The 18,386-nt window shown below is 33.7% G+C and overlaps 1 protein-coding gene across 10 annotated transcripts in view; it reads left to right on the top strand.

The window, feature by feature from the left end:
* The window catches only part of RIMS1 (regulating synaptic membrane exocytosis 1), a gene marked incomplete at both ends in the record, with an annotated part of 287,625 nt that overhangs the window by 173,677 nt on the left and 95,562 nt on the right, over positions 1-18,386 (top strand). For 3 of the 10 annotated variants that reach the window (XM_079550252.1, XM_079550249.1, XM_079550254.1), the window contains 7 exons: positions 3,444-3,600; positions 4,152-4,277; positions 8,151-8,213; positions 10,094-10,171; positions 10,506-10,619; positions 11,076-11,165; positions 16,262-16,345. In XM_079550252.1, coding sequence (XP_079406378.1) covers positions 3,444-3,600; positions 4,152-4,277; positions 8,151-8,213; positions 10,094-10,171; positions 10,506-10,619; positions 11,076-11,165; positions 16,262-16,345 — 712 coding nt within the window. The remainder of the gene's footprint in view (positions 1-3,443; positions 3,601-4,151; positions 4,278-8,150; positions 8,214-10,093; positions 10,172-10,505; positions 10,620-11,075; positions 11,166-16,261; positions 16,346-18,386) is intronic. The other 7 variants (XM_079550258.1, XM_079550257.1, XM_079550251.1 and 4 more) reach the window with 6 other exon arrangements.

Raw genomic sequence — 18,386 nt, 5'->3', positions numbered from 1 at the left:
GCATTAGTGGCTCATATTGAGTTGGCAGTATACAAGAGCATATTAATGAGCTGTAATGCTTTTGAGTAACACTCCAGAAGAATTTATTCTTCTATCTAAAATTATCTGTATAAATGGTTGTGTTGCACTTAACATTCCTGAAGCAGCAGGGTGACATCAGCATAACACCTTGCGTTGCCTGTATTGCCTTTTTCAAAAAAAGAAAGTTAGTGCTTTAGAAATCAAAACATTTTCATCATCCATGCAGTTTCCATTTCATGTCACACCTGACAGTTTCCCATGACCACCTGAGAAACTTCTTCTCCATGAACTGCCATAAGCTGTATTGCTGCTCCCATGCAAAAGAAAAAATTCTCTGCTCACTCTGGAAGCCCAGAACCTTTGTTTTTGAAGATACGAGGAGATGTTACTGTTGCTGTTCCTGTCATGCTCACTGTGGAACTATGGATGCAGTTTAACCAACTGAACAAAAAGTAAAACGTAGGAGAAGTATTATTTACAGTTGCTCTGTCTGTGCTATAAGCTTTGTGTTCACCCAATGCACAGGTTTTAAATATTGTCTCCAGGTAGCTAAGCTATGAAGAATATGCAGGGTAATAGCATCTTCATATGCCAGATGTTTAAGCGCACAGGATAATCTTAGGTATTGGTTTCTTAGGTGGACCAGAAATACTCTGGAAGCACATTTTAAATTGAAATTTTTTTATTGAAAACTTGAAGCGCATTTCAGAATAGTTAAAAAGGTTAGAAAGCAGACTTGGATTTCTTTGATTTTAATGTTTAATAAATATAACCTAGTTTTTTTGTGTGTTAGAGAGTACATAATTTTACATGAAACATGTTATTTTTCCAGAAAACATATTCTGATGCGTAAAGTTCAAGTTTAATTAGACTGGGAAAGGGAACAAATCAGTTTTTGTTGTGTGTGATCATTTGTCTTCCTCTGACAAAAATACTAGACATTTTCTGTGTCAATCTTATTACAGAAAATGAGGGAATCTCCACTGAAATCCTGAGTGATTTACTGTTTTGCTTTGAAGTTTTCACCCAGTCCTTGTACTTATGTTGAGGGTATCCTGATATTTCTTTCTAGTTTTATTACATGGCTCTGAAAAACATTTTCAGCAGATAAAATACTCCAGCATCACAGTGCATCAAAACCAATGTGACTTTGGAGTCTTTCTTTGTAAAAAAGTTTATGAACCTTGGAGTAGATAATTTCCGGGATCAGGCCCCTTTTGCAGTCAGTACTCACTAACCCATTGCCATTAAGTGGCAAGCATTTGATGTGCATGTTGCTACTAATTTGCATTCATGAAGTTTTTGGGTTTTTTTATCTTTCTTTGGCTTTCAAAAGATAACAGCCATCCTCCCCTAACTAATATATTATCACATTTAAAATTTGATGCCACGTTCGTTCATTTTATTTCATATGCCTAACTCAGTGCTATCTGAGAACAGTGCAAACATGCAAATGCAACACTAGCGTTTGCTTCTGAGCTACTTTGTGTTTTTATTGTGAATCTTTTCCTTTGTCCCTACCCTCTAAGATCTATCAAAAGTCATATTGTTTCCTATTCCCCTAATTGATTGACTTTCCCACATCTCCCTGCTTCAAAAGATGGAAAAAAAGAGATTATTTCCCATGTTCTTGCACCAACCATGAAGTGTAAGACAATAATTGGAGAATGTAATAATAGACTTGCAGAGGTTTTTCTGCGTATGTTTTGAGCTGACATTAACAAGAAATTCCATAGTAAAACTGTCTAATCATCTTTTTTGAATCATGTCTCCTTCCCACTCACCTTCTCTGTCTTATATTTGTAGTGCTCAATCGTGTATAACAGATGGACACATTTCTGGGGGTTGTGAAGTTATGAGCTTTATAATCAGAGACAAGGGCCTTAGAGGTTCTTGGATGACAAAATACACAATTTAGTGGGCCCCTCTTCTGAATTTTTGAATTTTGTTTATTAAAGTGAATCTGTTTTATGGTGAAAGATTATTATCACTTTTAACAAAATGCTTTCCTTCTGGTCTAATGCTGAGATAATGTATTCAGATGTTAAATGTCCATTAGAATTATATTGGTAATCTGATGAGTAATTTGAGAGAAATAATGCGAGTCTTACCTTGATTCTTGTAATCAAAGTTCAGAGCTGTAGCTGAGCATGTCGTTAAGTGTCACTTCACCAAGTCTGATACTGACTTCGTATACAGGCCATACTTTTAAGAGGCTTGCAACAATGTGGTATATTAGAAAAGAACTACATGAGTTACTCAAATTATGCAAAATAATATTAAGAAAAACAACCTAAGCCAAAAACCTTGAAACACTAGAGAAAGAAGCACAAGAAGTGCACAGCAACCTGTTTCATTTATCCAGTTGAAGATGTAGTATTTAGATGATGATCTTTTCTTGTATGGAGAGAAGATTTCTGATACAGGCTGCTTTTTTACCTAAATGTAAAAAGCACAGTACAGGTGTTTGGTGCTAAACAAATGCAATAGAAACAGCAGAGGGATTTTTTGTTGGTTTGTGATGTTCAGTTAAGGATGACTAAAGAGATGACCTTTCCTGTAATTCAGGGAGATTTTTTTCTCATCTAAATGTCTAGATGAGAGCAACTCTGACCAAATCCACGTAGGATATTCTGGAAAGGTAGCAAGTACCTTTTGGAAGCAGCACATCATGCTGATCTTCATTTGGTACGGGATTTTTAGTGTGAGGTTCAAAATGTGAACGATCAGTATATTATTTAGAAAAAAAGAACAGGAATATCAGCAGTTAAACAAATGGCAGAATGATAGTACATTTTTAAAGTTCTATGCAAGAAGAGATTATGAAAAATATTGCATCTCATTCATAGTATTTGGAAAACGTGGTCTGCAGTGGATATGGTGCTCAAAGTTTTATAGAATATGGTATAAATGCTTGTTATTTTTGAAAGTAGGTCGCTTTGACCAAGTTGAGTGGGAGAGCATTTTTATATTTAACTGAAAAAAAGTCAGAAAGAGGCTTTATTTTTGAGCAATCCTGTGTGAGTCTGCTGTAATACACAGGCATGGCTTCTCCATTTGTTAGATGAGGTAAACCTACATTAGATTCGTTTCAAATATTTGCTACTGAATGACAATTTTGAAATACGAATTACTATGTGTACTCTTTCCCAAGATAGAAAATGGACTCAATTCTCTCCCTCACACCTTCCAGTGTATACTGAAAGTAATCTCAGTTTTTCTGTCTCTGCACATATAGAAATTAAAGGATAGTCCTAGTATTTTGTCCTGGCTGCATGATATGTCAGGATATACGAGAGCTGAATGACCACCTGACAGTTGTGTAAGCATTTAGTTGTGTGTTCCTTAAAGGACTAACCATCTGAATTCATTCAAAATCCACACTGTTATTCTCTAATTTCCTTCTGTTGCCCTCTTACCAGTAGGTTATAGATCTAGCACTAGAGAAAGTAGATCTACAACACTAACTGTGCCAGAACAGCAAAGAACAACACATCATCGTTCACGATCTGTATCTCCTCACCGTGGCGACGATCAGGGCAGGACCCGTTCACGTTTACCAAATGTGCCATCACAGAGGTAGGCATCACAAGTGAGTGAAAATGGTCGGTTTCAAGTTTGTACAATCTCTCACTGGTATCTGTTTACTTTTCTTTTGTTCAGCATTTTGTAGAAACAGAATTGTATTTCAATTTAATAATTATTTGGACTTGATGTATTCTTTCAATAATCATTCAAGCGCAGCCATGAGATTAATCATATCTTTCTAAGAGTTACCTCTTACTAATATTTTCCATGCGATTCATCTCAGATTTGGAAATGCTATTCAGGCAGTGACTGAATCTTATATGAAGTCATTTAAGCATTTTTGTACGATAATAAATAGTGCAGTATACAATTTGTATACTATGAATATAACTTACTTTGAAGTAACAACTAGCTTAAATTACCAGTTGTATTTATAATTTGCTCAATCAACCTGTACCATTTAATTATCTATTAAGCTGTATTGTTTATGAGGAAAACAAGATTATCACACGTATGTCTGCCTTTCAGGAATTTTTAATTGTCCACTAAACTATATCATTTGTGAGAAAAACAAGATTATCATACATATATGTGCCTTTCAGGAGTTTAGATGAAATTCATCAAATGAGAAGATCACGTTCTCCAACTAGACACCATGAGGCCTCCAGAAGTCCAGCTGATTACAGATCCAGAGACATGGATAGTCAGTATTTGTCTGATCAAGAAAGGTATATTGTCAGTCTGAACTTGGAAATAAGATTAGAAATGTGTTTGTCGGTTTGCCCACTTTTCAAATGTTTAGCAGAAAACTACAGTTTGTTAGTAATGGGAAAGGGTCAGGTAATCATCCTCATTGCAAAAAGTAGTCATAATTAAATTATCTTTGCCTTTTTTCTGGTGAAAGTCTGCACTGGGTTGACAGTGATAGAAGATGTCTGGACTAATGATTCTTAGCTGTTTGTCCTAGACTACCGTGCTGTTTGTTTCATGCACACGTGCCCTGAGAATTTGCTTAAAGTCATAAATCTACATATATTTCCTAATAAATCTTGTAGCAGAGACCAGAGAAACATATTTGTCTGTTTTGGTAGTGAGAAAAATACTAGGATAACTTCCTACCATGTGGGAGTTGAATGCTACAGTTTGCTTTCCTATGTGAATATGTATTGGATTTTTACCTTTTCAGTCTCACAGAATTTTATATCACATTTTGGTGAACTTGATACAGTATACAAACATAGGAAGGATAATTACAGTGCTTGTAATTAAGAAAAATCTCCAATCATTGATGCTTGACACTCCTTGGAATATATGAAGATGCTCAGAGAATATGTTCTCTACTAGTAGGCATTGTTTTCAGTTATTTAGGAATATCTTCAAAAAATGGAAGAAAATTAGAATGATCTTCCCTGTTTTTTTTTTTTTTTTTTTTCTGTTTTGTTTTGTCATGACTTATGTATGGGAATTAATCATTTACTTGAAACTGCTTAACATTTCAGTGTCCTACTTTGTAGGCAAGAAGTTTATACAGAATTGCCTAAGTTGGATTTTTGTATCAGATTTCCTTTTAGAGATGAGTTGAAATGCTTTTTAACTATAGCAACATTGCACTTACAGTTAAGCTAGTTCAAGAAATTTCCACTTGTTGCAGATGTTTCAAGTTATTTATTATAGGTAGGAATATATTCAAAGTATTACTGAAAATATTTATTGGATAGCTTTCTTGTTCGACAGATTTGGAAGAGACATTTAAAAGTAGCTTTAATCATTAGAAAGAAATAAATAGAGTTGGCTTCATACAGATTTATGTTATTGCCTCAAAACATAGTATAAATGACAATACATACATGAATTATGTCTGTGAGATGCACTGGTGCTTTTTCAAAGATGAGCCATCAGAAAGGGCACAGCAACAAAGCACTGCTGGATTTTTTCAGATGAATAGGAAATAGTCTTCAGTTTGCAGAGTTCAGAAGATACTTTTCAGAAATTTAAAAGATCAGACATGAAGGATGTACGTGACTTGTAGGATTAGCAGGATTTAATCAAAGGTTCCCTGAACTTACTTTCCCCAAGGAACCATCCTGTGCGCTTTTCTCTCTTTTTTTTTCCATTTGCTTTTCCCCAGATACCTTCAGTTGTTGAAACTTTTTAACTCTTGAAGGCTTCACTGACTTCCCGTGAATAAGAGTAGAATCACAGAGTGGATCAGACTCAACTTGTGATTTTTATGTTGTTGCCAACAACCTCATTGTTGATAGAATCTCTCACATCTCAGGGTATAAAAAAGTAAATATTCAGTATTGGTACCAGTACAATGTCTTAGTATCAACATTAGAGCAAGTATTATGTTCTTCATTTAACCGAACCCATCATCTAAGTATATTCTTGTAGATACCAAACATAAACTTGATCGGAAAAGTGAGTACTTTTCTGATAATTGCATGGCAGAATTTGCAGTTGCTCATTACTTTTGATCATTTTCTCAGTGATCTTAGTGATCCTAAGTTAATATTGAATATTTCTAAGGAAGCTTTGTAGACGTATCTATGATACGCTCTTAGAAAAGTGTGTGGTATGATACACTCCCAGCAGAACTGATCAGTTCACTTTACCTTTTTTTTTTAATGTATTCTTTTATATATATATATATATATATATATATATATATTTATATATATATATATATATATATTTATGTACGCACACATATGTGTACGTGTGTATATAAATACATGTATATGTATGTGTGTATATAAAACTGTTTAGGAAAATTTTATATTAGGAAATCCAACAAAGGAATATACTTCCCTCTCAGTTTAGCATCATCATCTGATTCTCAAGTACCCTATTTCACTTTTTGTTTTATTCCTAAATAATGTCTGCTAATCTGAGTTCTTAAGTATTCCCATTAGGAAGTTCTTATTCTAAAATAATAATCTTTAATACAAATTTCTCCAAAGCAGCTTTAGTGTAGAACTTCCAATATCATCTTACATTGTAAATAATTTACTGTTACAGATTTTTTTGCCTTGTTTTTGTTTTGTTTTGTTTTAATTTGAGGTTTTCATGGTGGATTTGGTGTTTATATTCCTTCTCTCAGTGAAATATTACGGTTTGCCATGGATGCATTTCAGGAGATATCCTTTGGCTTAGCAAAAGTGGAATAAATATTATCAAATTACCTTTCACAACTACTCTTTTTCAGATTTTATCCTGTTTCTCAGAAGGATTCCTGTCTCTGAAAATTAAGCAGTGCATAGCATTTTATGATTGTAGTGTTTTTATGCTAATTTCCTCATTTCTTGAAAGAAAATCTAAAATATCTTAAGTTACTGCAGAAAATGGTATTCTTTTCCTAATACACATGTATTTGTAATTTGGAAATTTGCATATAAATGCTGTTAGTGCTCTAACACTTGGAATGGAATTTGTTCTTTAAAAGAAAAAACAATTCAGTTTACCTTTAATAGCTTTTGTTGCATCTAATTCAGGCTGGTGATTCCAGATACAAACTTAACTCTCACTTGTTACTCAGAAGCCATTATTTTAGTTTTCTGATTTCAGAACAGTAGAGTAACATTACCTGTGCTGCATCAATTAAATTAATCATTTTATAGTGGTATGAAGCACAAAGCACATTGAACAACTGCTACTTCATTGCTTTTGTAATCTTTTCTCTTTCTGTCACCACAGTACTTCATACGATTCCCTGCTTATTTTAAAATAGCATGTTTCCATGAAGTTTAGCTTTACTTTCATATTTACAATAGTTTGTGGGATGTTGGTACTTCGTCTTCTTGATCATATTGAAGTGCATAAAACCACAAGATTAAGTCAAGGGATGTTTCATATCGTAATCATACTTACCATAGGCATAAATATGTCTTATTTTTACCATCTTTCTGATGCTAGCATGTGTTCAGTTGCATCAAATGAGAAGTAGATTAGTTGGCTGATTTTCTGAATTGGAAACAATAAGAAACAAAGAATCTGATAACTGATCAGCTATTTTTTTGTTTTGTTAGGATAACATTGAATAATACTGAAACTAGCTATCAGTCAGAACTTCTATTTGAACAAGCATATTCCCCGTTAATGCATATTTTTCTTTTTCCCAGAAGGATAAAAAGGATTTACTCTTCCCATAAATTGGATTGCAGTGAAGTAACAAACTCTCCCTCCTTTTTTCTTGTATTTTTTTGTGGCTTGGAGAAAAACAATCACCTGTCTTTTTTCTAAAATATTTCTTTGTAGTTCTTTGATGTATAAGAAAGAGGTTATTAGAGAAATGTAAATGATTTATGGAGACAGCTTTTGTCATGAGGAGCTCTGAATCAGTACTGAATTTTAACGGGAGAAACCTCATGAAACTAGGTGAAAGGATTTGGTTGAAAATGTAGTTATTGCAGGCATTTTTTTTTGGCTCACATACTTTGAGAAGTGCAGTCTGGGTTTGAACATTAGCAGTCTATGTATTTTGGTGGAAGTTTCTTTGTTTTTTTTTTAATGTTTTCATTTGCGTTTCATTGGCACAACCCATGTCATCTAATGCTTCATAATTATATCTGTTTCACTCACCACCCATCCTGTCTGTGCAGTGAGCTTCTTATGCTGCCCAGAGCAAAACGAGGAAGAAGTGCAGAGTGCCTACATACCATCAGGTAAATACAGGAATCTGGTACACCTCTGGTTAGTTGTGTGTGCTTTGTGTGCCCGGCATACAGTAAGTACAGACCTTCACAGTACATTGTGATTCAGGTGTCAGTTATTCTTTGTTTGTTTTAAATCAGCTGAAGATGCGTATTATCTATGTTTGTATATACTGATATATGTGTATCACTAGTAAGGGTTAAAGCAGATAAAGAATTCCTGATTATGCCGTTGTTTTTTTTTTGGGGGGGGGGTAGATTATCTGTCTAGTCACATTAGTCCTGATCACCAATGCATGGCAGTTTTGTTATGGTTTCAGACATTTTTTTTCAGTTGTTTTTATGTTTTTGTTTATTTCCATTTCTATGTCTGTATTATAGCCAAGCACTGGCCAACAATCTTTACTCCTTGTGACACCTAATCTCATGCTGACTTTGGACATTTGAGGAGAAAGCAGAGGGATGAAGGAGGGCATGATTTAAAGGCATCCTCCTCACAACCCTAGATTTTAGGGAATTCGTAATGCTTCTATATTTTTCCTTTTGAATTGTGCTAATAATTTGATCCAGGCTTAAACTTTTCAGTTTATGCTCATTTTCAATCTTAAAAAATGTGTTATCCCAGGGTTTGAAACTCTCTTTCTCAACTGTTGCCAGAGCTAAATATAACTAACTATCTTACTATCTTAATCAAGCAAATCTACCTTTAAAAAAACAAAGAATAATTTCATTGTCATATTTCAGCCAAAAAGCTTCTGGCTCAACATTTTAGATTTTACCTTAATCACTTATTGAACTCCCTCTTATTTTGTGTCAGTTTATTGTCATGCAATATCTAGATTTCACTACCTCTTTTCTATGGCATTTTTCTTTCTACTATATTCTCCATTGCTTTACCCCTTATGTATCCCCAGCTCTGTGCTTTTTTTTTTTTTTTTTTTTCAATAATCAGGTAATAAAGATTATAATTTTCATTATAATTTTGCAGTGACAGAATTTAAATTCTCAACGCACAGAGTAATTATTATATGACGAGCTTTTGTCACTCTTTGCCCAGCAGCTGTGGATTTTCAATTGTGTTACAAATCCATTAGGCAGGCGGGTAGCTAACCAGCTAAAAATTGCGCATGGGCATCTACATAGTTAGGTTAGAGGAACACTGAATTCAGAGAGTGCAGACGTTCCTTGTGTTTTTCCTAGTTATAATTTCCTTGTTATAGAATCGCCCTGGAAAAGACCTACAAGGTCATCCAGTCCAGCTGTCTGCCTATCACCTATAATTCTTGCTAAACCATGTCCCTCAACACAATATCTAAACATCCCTTAATTAGGGTATGATTATAAAGAATATTTAATCATGTTTTGAAGCTGATATACCACTTCCAAAAAGCTTCAACATTCAGAGATGCCAGATGCAAGTATGTCTATAACTGTCTTTGTGGTACTACATATCTCTGTTTTAGCAAGCTTTTTATGCTTAGCTTTGGAAGCTTGTCCCAGTTAAAGTCTCTGTAGGTCTAAATAAAGCATTACTAAGACAAATAAATAGCAGCCTAATCCTTTACAAGAGCTTGTATATTTTAATTAAAAATCTCAGTAGTAGGAATTGATTACTTTCATTACAAGAACAGTGTCTGAGCTATACTAGTATTGTCATGAATTCATGGGCTGTACTAACAAGAGAGTAAATTAAAAAAAATTGTCCACCGGGTAGCTATCACAGCAGGTGAATTGAGAAGAATATACATTAAGAAATCTCCTCATGCAGATATTACATATAGTAGAATATTATGTGTTTATTTTAAGTTCTGGTCAATTTTGCTTTACTATTACTTGTCTTTTTGTTTCTGGCATGTTTTTGTTTTGTTCTCTTTTCTTTTTTCACTTTCAAGAAGTTCTGTTAGTCATTATAAAACATTACCACCCAAGATGCCTTTACTAGAAAATGGTATTCATTGGAACCTATACAGGTAAGAAGTATTTAGAGTCCCCTTTAGTAGTAGTTAATGACTTTTTAGAGATGAAATAGTCTTCCCATATATATGTGTATTTTAAAAAAAAAAGAACAACAGCGTTTCATATGCTTTTGATAAACATGAGTTAAGGGACTTCTTAAAATAACTTCATACACTCTAAATTACCCCTACAGATGAAAGACAAGCACTTTATATTATGCACAATTTTCTTCACTGTTAACATTGTATGTTGCACGCTTTGTCTTTGTTGCATTCTTTTGTTTGTGCGTGATTTTGCTTACATGTCAAATTTATTTTTATTTTGTTTAAATAATTTTAATTTACAAAGCTCAACTCTTCCTGCATGTGCTAAGACCAAATCAGTGGTTAGACAGGATATTTCTCTCCTTCGTGATTGCCTTAATTCACGAATTCCGAAATTTGGAGATGATCTACTGGTTAGGTAAGACACTAAGGATTAATACCTTCTCCTTTTGTATCCAAGATGGATTTACAGAATTAATGAGCTTCATTGTAAAGTAATTTCACGTCATATATAGTGTATCACATCCTTTTATGTTGGCTTAAGACTTACTGCTAATAATAAGGATTTGGATTTATTGTTTGATATTTCTCATTCCACTCTTTTGCCAGTGGATATTCTGTCTCCTTCAGTTTTAAACATTTCAACAGTCTTAGCAAGAATATTTTAGCAGTCTTTGATTTGATTTTGTTTTCTAAACAAAACTTGGCTCTGTCATCCAGCCAGCTCTTTTATGTTTTCCTTAATTAAATCATTGTGATTTTACATTTTCTGTAAAGAGAGCATTATTTTATGAGTTAATATCTAACATTGTATTCCTTTCTTTGTTTTCTTTTTCTTTCTCTTCTACCATTGGATGCAATGCACTGGCACTAGTGAACTACAGCCCTCCCTTGACAGGGCTAGGAGTGCTAGTACCAACTGCTTGAGACCAGATACTAGTTTGCATTCACCAGAACGAGAAAGGTATAAAATAAAAACTTATAAATTTCTTGTCATCTGTGCTGGTGGTCTTTCTACGTTTCGTTTTTCTTTATATGAGTACTCTACATTCCTGTACATTCATGTCTGTTTTGATATTCGTAGACATTTTTGCTCCTATATTCATGTATGTCATGTAAATTGTGTCTTGGAGTTTATAACTGCTTCTGGCTTCTTTCCTCGTTTCAGTTCAAGCTGATGTCATTGTTTGCAAAAGTCCTCAGTATGCTGATAATAGCATTACAGTGTTGAGCATTTTGACATTACAGTGTTGAGCAAGTATCACTTGATTGTTAATCATCATCATTTGCTAAAAAGTATTACATGTATTTCTTGCCTGCTTTGTGGACCGCTAATGAGACAGTGACATAAGTTATAAATTAGACAGCAAAACTCTCACATTTTAATCCAGATCTGTAGTTTTTGAAGCCACGTATTTTCTATAGGACACCCAGCCAAACCTCATTGCTTCTTTGATCTGTTGCATCTGCTTTTGCAATTACAAGGCAAATCACTGCAGTTTTTTGTTTGTTTGTTTTTTGCTCTGTGATGATAATTTTTAGGCTCACTGAAGGTTTAAGAAGTCAAGTTTGCAATTTACATGAAAAGACTGTTTTGTCACTTAAATTGTGTAGGTATTTTTTGGATCTTTTCTGAACCTTTAATAATGGAATATCTTGGTTCAAAATCCTAGATGAACTAAATATAAGTGATGTGTTTGACAGATGGAATTATTCCGCAATGGAACTTTTGAGCACCTTCTGGTTTTGGTTGATACTCACACCATTTTAGAATGAGGCTTTAGCTTCACTTAAGGCTATAGTAAACTCCCATCTACTATGACATAATTACATCAGTTCATTGCAAACTAATATGGCAGTTAATATCAAGTTGCTTTCTCAGTGAATTTACAGTATAGTTAGGAAAACTGTTGTATCAATGTATTATTTTGGGAGAGTAACTGTGAAGAAAGGCAGTAAGAAGATGTTTTTCTTTGAGAAAAGATGTCTCTTGTTTTTTCATGTATGGGGGGAATTTTCCTTTCCCTCCTCCCCAGCCTCCTACTGCTCTTTTATTGCAATTTTACTGTTCTCTAGCTGTGCTCTTGTTGCACAGAACTGACTCATGCCCTACTGGAATATTTCAAGTTGATCTACATTAGTTCACTCTTTTTTTAAGATAAAGCACTAAATAGCATAACAATGTATGTCTAGTCATCAAAAAAATAAAATAAAAGGAAATAAGACCATCCACACTAAAACACAGGATACCACTCTAGACATTTTAGAAAATGTATTGTAGCATTATATTACTATGAGTGTAGTTACATACAGCTTTACTAATGTGCAAGTAGCTATTTAATGCAATAATGTATGGATATAGGTAGTCTACATTTTGTAGTTTTATTTCAGGATGCCAGCCATCAAGCTGGAATTTTTAATGAACAGTAGCTGGCAGTGGTAGAATATCTGGTTAAAATACTGTCCTCAAAACTGTATCTGTTACTGACATTAATTAGATCTGTTGTGTCCTTAGATTCATCTTCAGCAACATCTCTCCATGAGACATTGAGTAGAATCTGCAGCTTTTCACATGTGCTGCTCACAAAGAGAGGAATTTGATTTCTTGTAATGGCCTCTACTGCCAGAAGTTTTTGCCAGTTTGCCTCTGGTTCCAGATCCAAAAAAACTGTCAAGAATTTTATGTGTTTGCTTCATAAATCCTGAGGCTGACTAAAAACTTTCTTTTGGCATGGCATTCTTTATGGGGGTGTAGATTTTTCTTTTTTTTTTTTTTAATTAATTAAATGAAATTCAAATTGAATATTTCCATGGTGGTTTTGTTGTGAATAACAAGGTGTGTGGCTTTGTCAGAGTGTTGTCATCAAGAATTTTTTTTTTAATTTATATATAGATATACTTATTATTTCCTAATTCAGCCCAATTTTGGCAGGAACGTTCTGTATTTAGTATCTAAAAATTTAATCTTACCAATTTAATCTTACAGTTTTGAGGTAAACTGATTTCAGGAAATTTCATACTCCACTGTTGAACATATCCACTTACACTTTAGCATGAGGTTACTCATCAGTTACATGTAATGATAGGAGAGTCCTTAGTTTGAAGAACAAATAATTAAGTTCAAGGAACATAGAAAACATTTTTGTCTGTGCTGAGCAAGACAAGAGTAAGGCACTAAAATTACAGTATGGTAGGCTTATCTTATCTTACAGGTTCACAACACCAGGAAATGTTAGAATGGTTCACAACATTAGGAAAGAATATTTTTGTAAGCGAGTATAATAAAACACTCTGATAGTCAATATGGAAAAGCTTTTATAAGCTTTGTTACTGGATACTTTCTGATAAGAGATGGGACAACTCACTGTCAGGTACAGTTGATTCTGCTTCTAGCAAGGAGAAACACAAGGGTTTTGTGAAATCCAATCTCTAAAGCACAACTTTTTTTTTATATCTTATGTAGGAACTATATTGAAGGCACTTCTAGTTGTGCTTATGGTACTTTTTTATTTTAATTCACAGTATGGATTTGTAGATTTTAAAATATAGTCTTTCTATCCTCAAAATATAAAAATAAATGTGGCATTATATCTTCTTCAGGAAAAAATAGGAAAAAATTTCTAGGTTTTTTGGTCAAAATAATTATCTTGTCAAGGTTTGTAGTTATCAACAAGACATATATTAGTTTTATGATTTAGTAATAATACCTTCCAAACCCATAAAATCAGTTTTTGCTGCTACTGTAAGAGTTTTCATTGTCATCACCGTGTCTCAAAATTTCTGCTTCTTTGTATCATGTCCTAAAACAGAGATATTTGTGTGCTATCACCAGCCTCAAATCACGAAAGCACATAGGCATGGGATTTACATGTCCCGAATCAATTTGCCTGTGGTTTCTCATCATTATAGCCTCTTCCCCAGATGATCTGGTGATATTTAAAACTGTAGGCAGTGACAGTTACTTATTAATATCGAGTATTGCTTATTGATTGTGTAAATTTCTCATGTTCCAAGAAATTATTGTGTGTAACAGCAGGTAGCACAAAATTAGTTGTACAGATTGGTAACGCTTGTATGCTTTGCTCCTCAGAGGATTAGGTAATGGAATTCTGAGCAAGTAAAAGTGAGTAATACAGCAAAGTAAAGAGTTCATGTAGAATAGAGTCTGCCTATCTGTAGCACACAGTGCAGCTCTGTTTGGGCTTGATCTGAGGTGAAGTAGGAATTCAAATGTTTCAAAGATCCCCAGTGTTTTTAATGTCAGCTGGTCACTACCACTCAGACAAGATACAAAGCTAAACTTGTAAGTAGATAACAGAAAAGTTGGAGCATCATTTGATCTGTTTAAGACTTCTGATCTGATTTCATTGTAAATTTTCTATTTTTTATTTTAGTAAATCTGAAGCACTTGGTGTTCATATTGCATGCATGCATTTAACAGCAATGTTGAACGTCACTATATTTAAAAATATGTAGAGTAAAATAACTGCTTGCATTAAGTATGTAATGCATTGTGGTTTTGATTATTTTCAAACACGTAAAGGAATAGATTACTGCATGTTTCTCTGCTTTTTACTGTGGCTCATGGTCATTAAAACTCAGAGCATGTTCTCAAAGATCATACTGCATGCCCTACTTAATTCTATCAAACGCTATTTGATACTTAGGGTGGATATCAGCATATTAAGGGCTTTGAGTGCACTGATGCATTAACATTTTCTTTGGCTCCTGCTTTGGAGAGAAAAAGAAAGTAACTGCTAACAACCTGTTTCCTCTTGAGAATTCCAGCAGATGTTCAAGTGATGCTAATCTCCTTGAAACCTTTGTTATTTGCATGTTGCATAAATCAAACCCTTTTCCTTATTACACGGACTGGAAGGATGCCTCAGAAAGTGACTATTACACAACTGTGCAGCATTTAGTTAAACGCTTTGCTGCTTTTGTAAATTAATCAGTCAATTTGGATTTTCTAAATTGTCACATGTACACTCTTAGAACCCCATAACATCACCAAAAACAAAAGCAATATCAATCTACAGTATACTGTGTGTTATTGTAAACTAAATGAAATTGTTAACAAAAAAGTCACAATAAGACACTAGATTATATAGTACAGTATTGTTAGATTTATTAAATTAACTGTAAATTAGTATTTGCTCTGGTACTGAAGTTATTGAATAAGAAATGTACCTGTGTAAAGCTGTTATTTTCATCTTTTAACTTTTCTGATTCTGCAACAGAACTTTATTAGGGAGTAAGAAATTCTGCCACACTATCACAGGAACAAGAGCTCTGGTTTATTTATCACTGCTCTGCTGAGAGAGTCCTTGACACATCAAGAGTCTCTGCTGCTGCTACAAAAAAGTTGAACAGAATCTGAAGAAACAAATGCTTGTGACAATCATGGTCATACCAGTTTTGTGATAGTTTACTCAAAAGCCTAACTCTTAAAACGTACTGAGCTTTTTATTAGTAAGCATGTGTACATCTATTGCAGTTAAAGCAAGAGATCTCTATAGGCAGATGAATGGAACAGAAGATGACTCTTTCACTGTCTTCCAGAGAAGGGTCACTTTATGTCTTCAGATTTTTCTTATACTTCATGCTTCTATATATTTACCAAGGATGCATTTTTCACTGTAAAGAGTCCTTTGGATTTAAAGGAGGGATTAGTTTAACAATATGGTAGCCAATAGTCAATAGAAAATAATATCATATGCTCTTTTGAAAACTCTTCTATTTTTGAATTACAACTTTCTGTGGGAAAGGCAGGCTTTTAAATAGTCTAGTTTTGGAGACTAATAATGTATGGTATGCTGTGTGAAAGATTTAAGTTAATATGATGAAGTTCTGATTTTTTGGAAACATATCCTTAGTTTCATCTGAAATAATTCTGCAGTGAGCAGCCATAATAATATACCTGGAAATTAGTAAAAATATTGTGATGCTCGCTTTTCCATTACTTTGTGGGGTATTTTTCCAGTCCCAAGTCCCATATATTTAATTTTATCACAGACTAAATGTCCTGTTTTTTTCCTATTTTGTTGAACGGGCAAACAGGGGTAGATGGTCCCCCTCCCTAGAGAGGAGACGACCTACTAGTCCCAGGATTCATATCCAGCATGCATCTCCGGAGGATGACAGGTACTAGGCAATTCCTCCCAGCTGAAAGGTGGCTTACTGCATCTTGCACTCTTAGAGGAGTATTCTGAAATTTGAAAGTATGCATGTTTGTAGAGACATACCTTTAAACTCCAGAAGCCCAAAATAAAATAGAGCTTTAGATATCATCCCTGCATTTTATCGAACGTTATAAAGCACCTAGAATTAACGCCTTTACAGATTTTCTGTTTGCCTGAACAGTTCCAAGCCATATAATCAGACGTCCATTAAAACAAAACATTGTCTGCTAATGTTCTTCAGTCTGTTTTACCTGCTTCTGTAAATGGTGGTGGTGTTTTGACTATGGTGCTTTATAATATGATAAATACCTGTTGTAGAGCCTGTTTTTGTTTAGGTGTTTAATTTTACTGCCGTTTGTGTTGTTTTTTTTTTTTCTGTTCAAACAAACTGTTCCTAATTAAAAAAAAAAAAAAAAAAAAAGCCATGATATGTTGGAAATCTTGGTATCTCTTGCTGATTGTTGTATATAGAAATTGGCAGTGCTCTTAAACTCTGTCCTAAATTAGGATGTTCATCATGGAAAAGGTTTTCCTAATAAGGTAGGTTTTGTTGAAGCCACTAGTGCTTTAAATACATTTTTACACAGAATGTGAATTATAGTTAATAGAAGCACTGTATGTTTTTCTGACCATGCACTTTCTACTCATGTCAGTTTGGGTGTTTTATTGCTTTGGCAGTGGGATTTTTGTTTGTTTTTGTTTTTTTAATTTTTTTTTCCTGATTAATCTATATCAGAAGCAGACATAATTTCTACTGACATTTAAATTCAAACTTTTTGTGTTACAGTAAATGAGAGAATACACATGTAAATAATCCATACTTGCGTACACTCTTAAAAAATCTGCTCTTAAAACTGTAACTTTTTCAGTTACTTGGAGTGTGGTGGTTGCTTTCTATTCAAGAATGCTTCCGTTTGTTACATTTGTACTCTAATTTCTCTTGTTTGCTTGATACTGGGTGTATTCAACTAATGCAAACTGGAAGAGTGTGAGACCTGTAACTGTGTTTGGATAACATTTCTCCTTTAAATAGACTAAGACAGCATTATAAATTATAAAACTTAAGTTGTGAAACATTATTTCAAAATTGGCCATTCAGATACAGCATTTCTCAGTGTTTTAACAACATTGATTCTGAGCCCTTTGGTGGGACAGTTATTAACCCTTTGCAAATGTACTTTGTATATTTTAGACATTTAAAAAGTAAATTTTTCTTCATATTTTTTAAGCTGTGGATCAGAATTGATGTTAAAATCTTGTTGTCATTCTAGTGATTAGAATTAAAATACATTTCAGTGAAAATGGGTTCTCATTTGGATGCCTCCATTCTTAATGCAGAATTAAAGCCTTCTGATCTCAGCCAAATTTTTCTGAATGTATCAAAGATTGAAATTATCTAATACCTTCTAATAAACATCTTGCAATATACAGAGTCTTTGGGGGGCAATATTTTGTATTAGAGAAACTGCAGTCTCATTTCTTAGTGTAGTCAGTGCCCATCCAGTGTGTAGAATATCAGCGTGGAATGCTTTATCTTTGTAGAACTTTTCTGTTCTTTGAATTTACATTCATTATGATTATTTTCTCACCTTTATTTGTCAGTTGGCCAGGAGTATTCAGTTCTGACTTTTTTATTTTAAGGTGTGTTTTTATTAAATTGACAGTTGATACTATGGGTGTTGAGTGTCTGATGGATGAACAGGGATAACTAACAATTACTTATCACCACTTTCAGATCATATTTTCACAGATTAATTAACTTCGACAGATGTCATCTTACACTTCATTTGAGAACATTCCAGAATTCTTATAGATTGCCCAATTTGCATATAAAATGCAATCAAGATCTATTCCTGAGTATATTTCTTAAACGAAAGACTTACACGTGATTTCCAGTTTTGATCATTCCAATTCAATGTTTGCAGCATAGTATTTATTGATAATTGTTCATAATATGCATTTTGGTAAATATCTTGGCAAGGTTACTGTTATTCTGAAAATCA

The sequence above is a fragment of the Tetrao urogallus genome (assembly GCF_951394365.1).
Source record: "Tetrao urogallus genome assembly, chromosome: 2".
NCBI classification, from domain to species: Eukaryota; Metazoa; Chordata; class Aves; order Galliformes; family Phasianidae; genus Tetrao; species Tetrao urogallus.
Note: the sequence above shows the minus strand (reverse complement) of the source record. Positions and strands in the feature narration are given on the sequence as shown.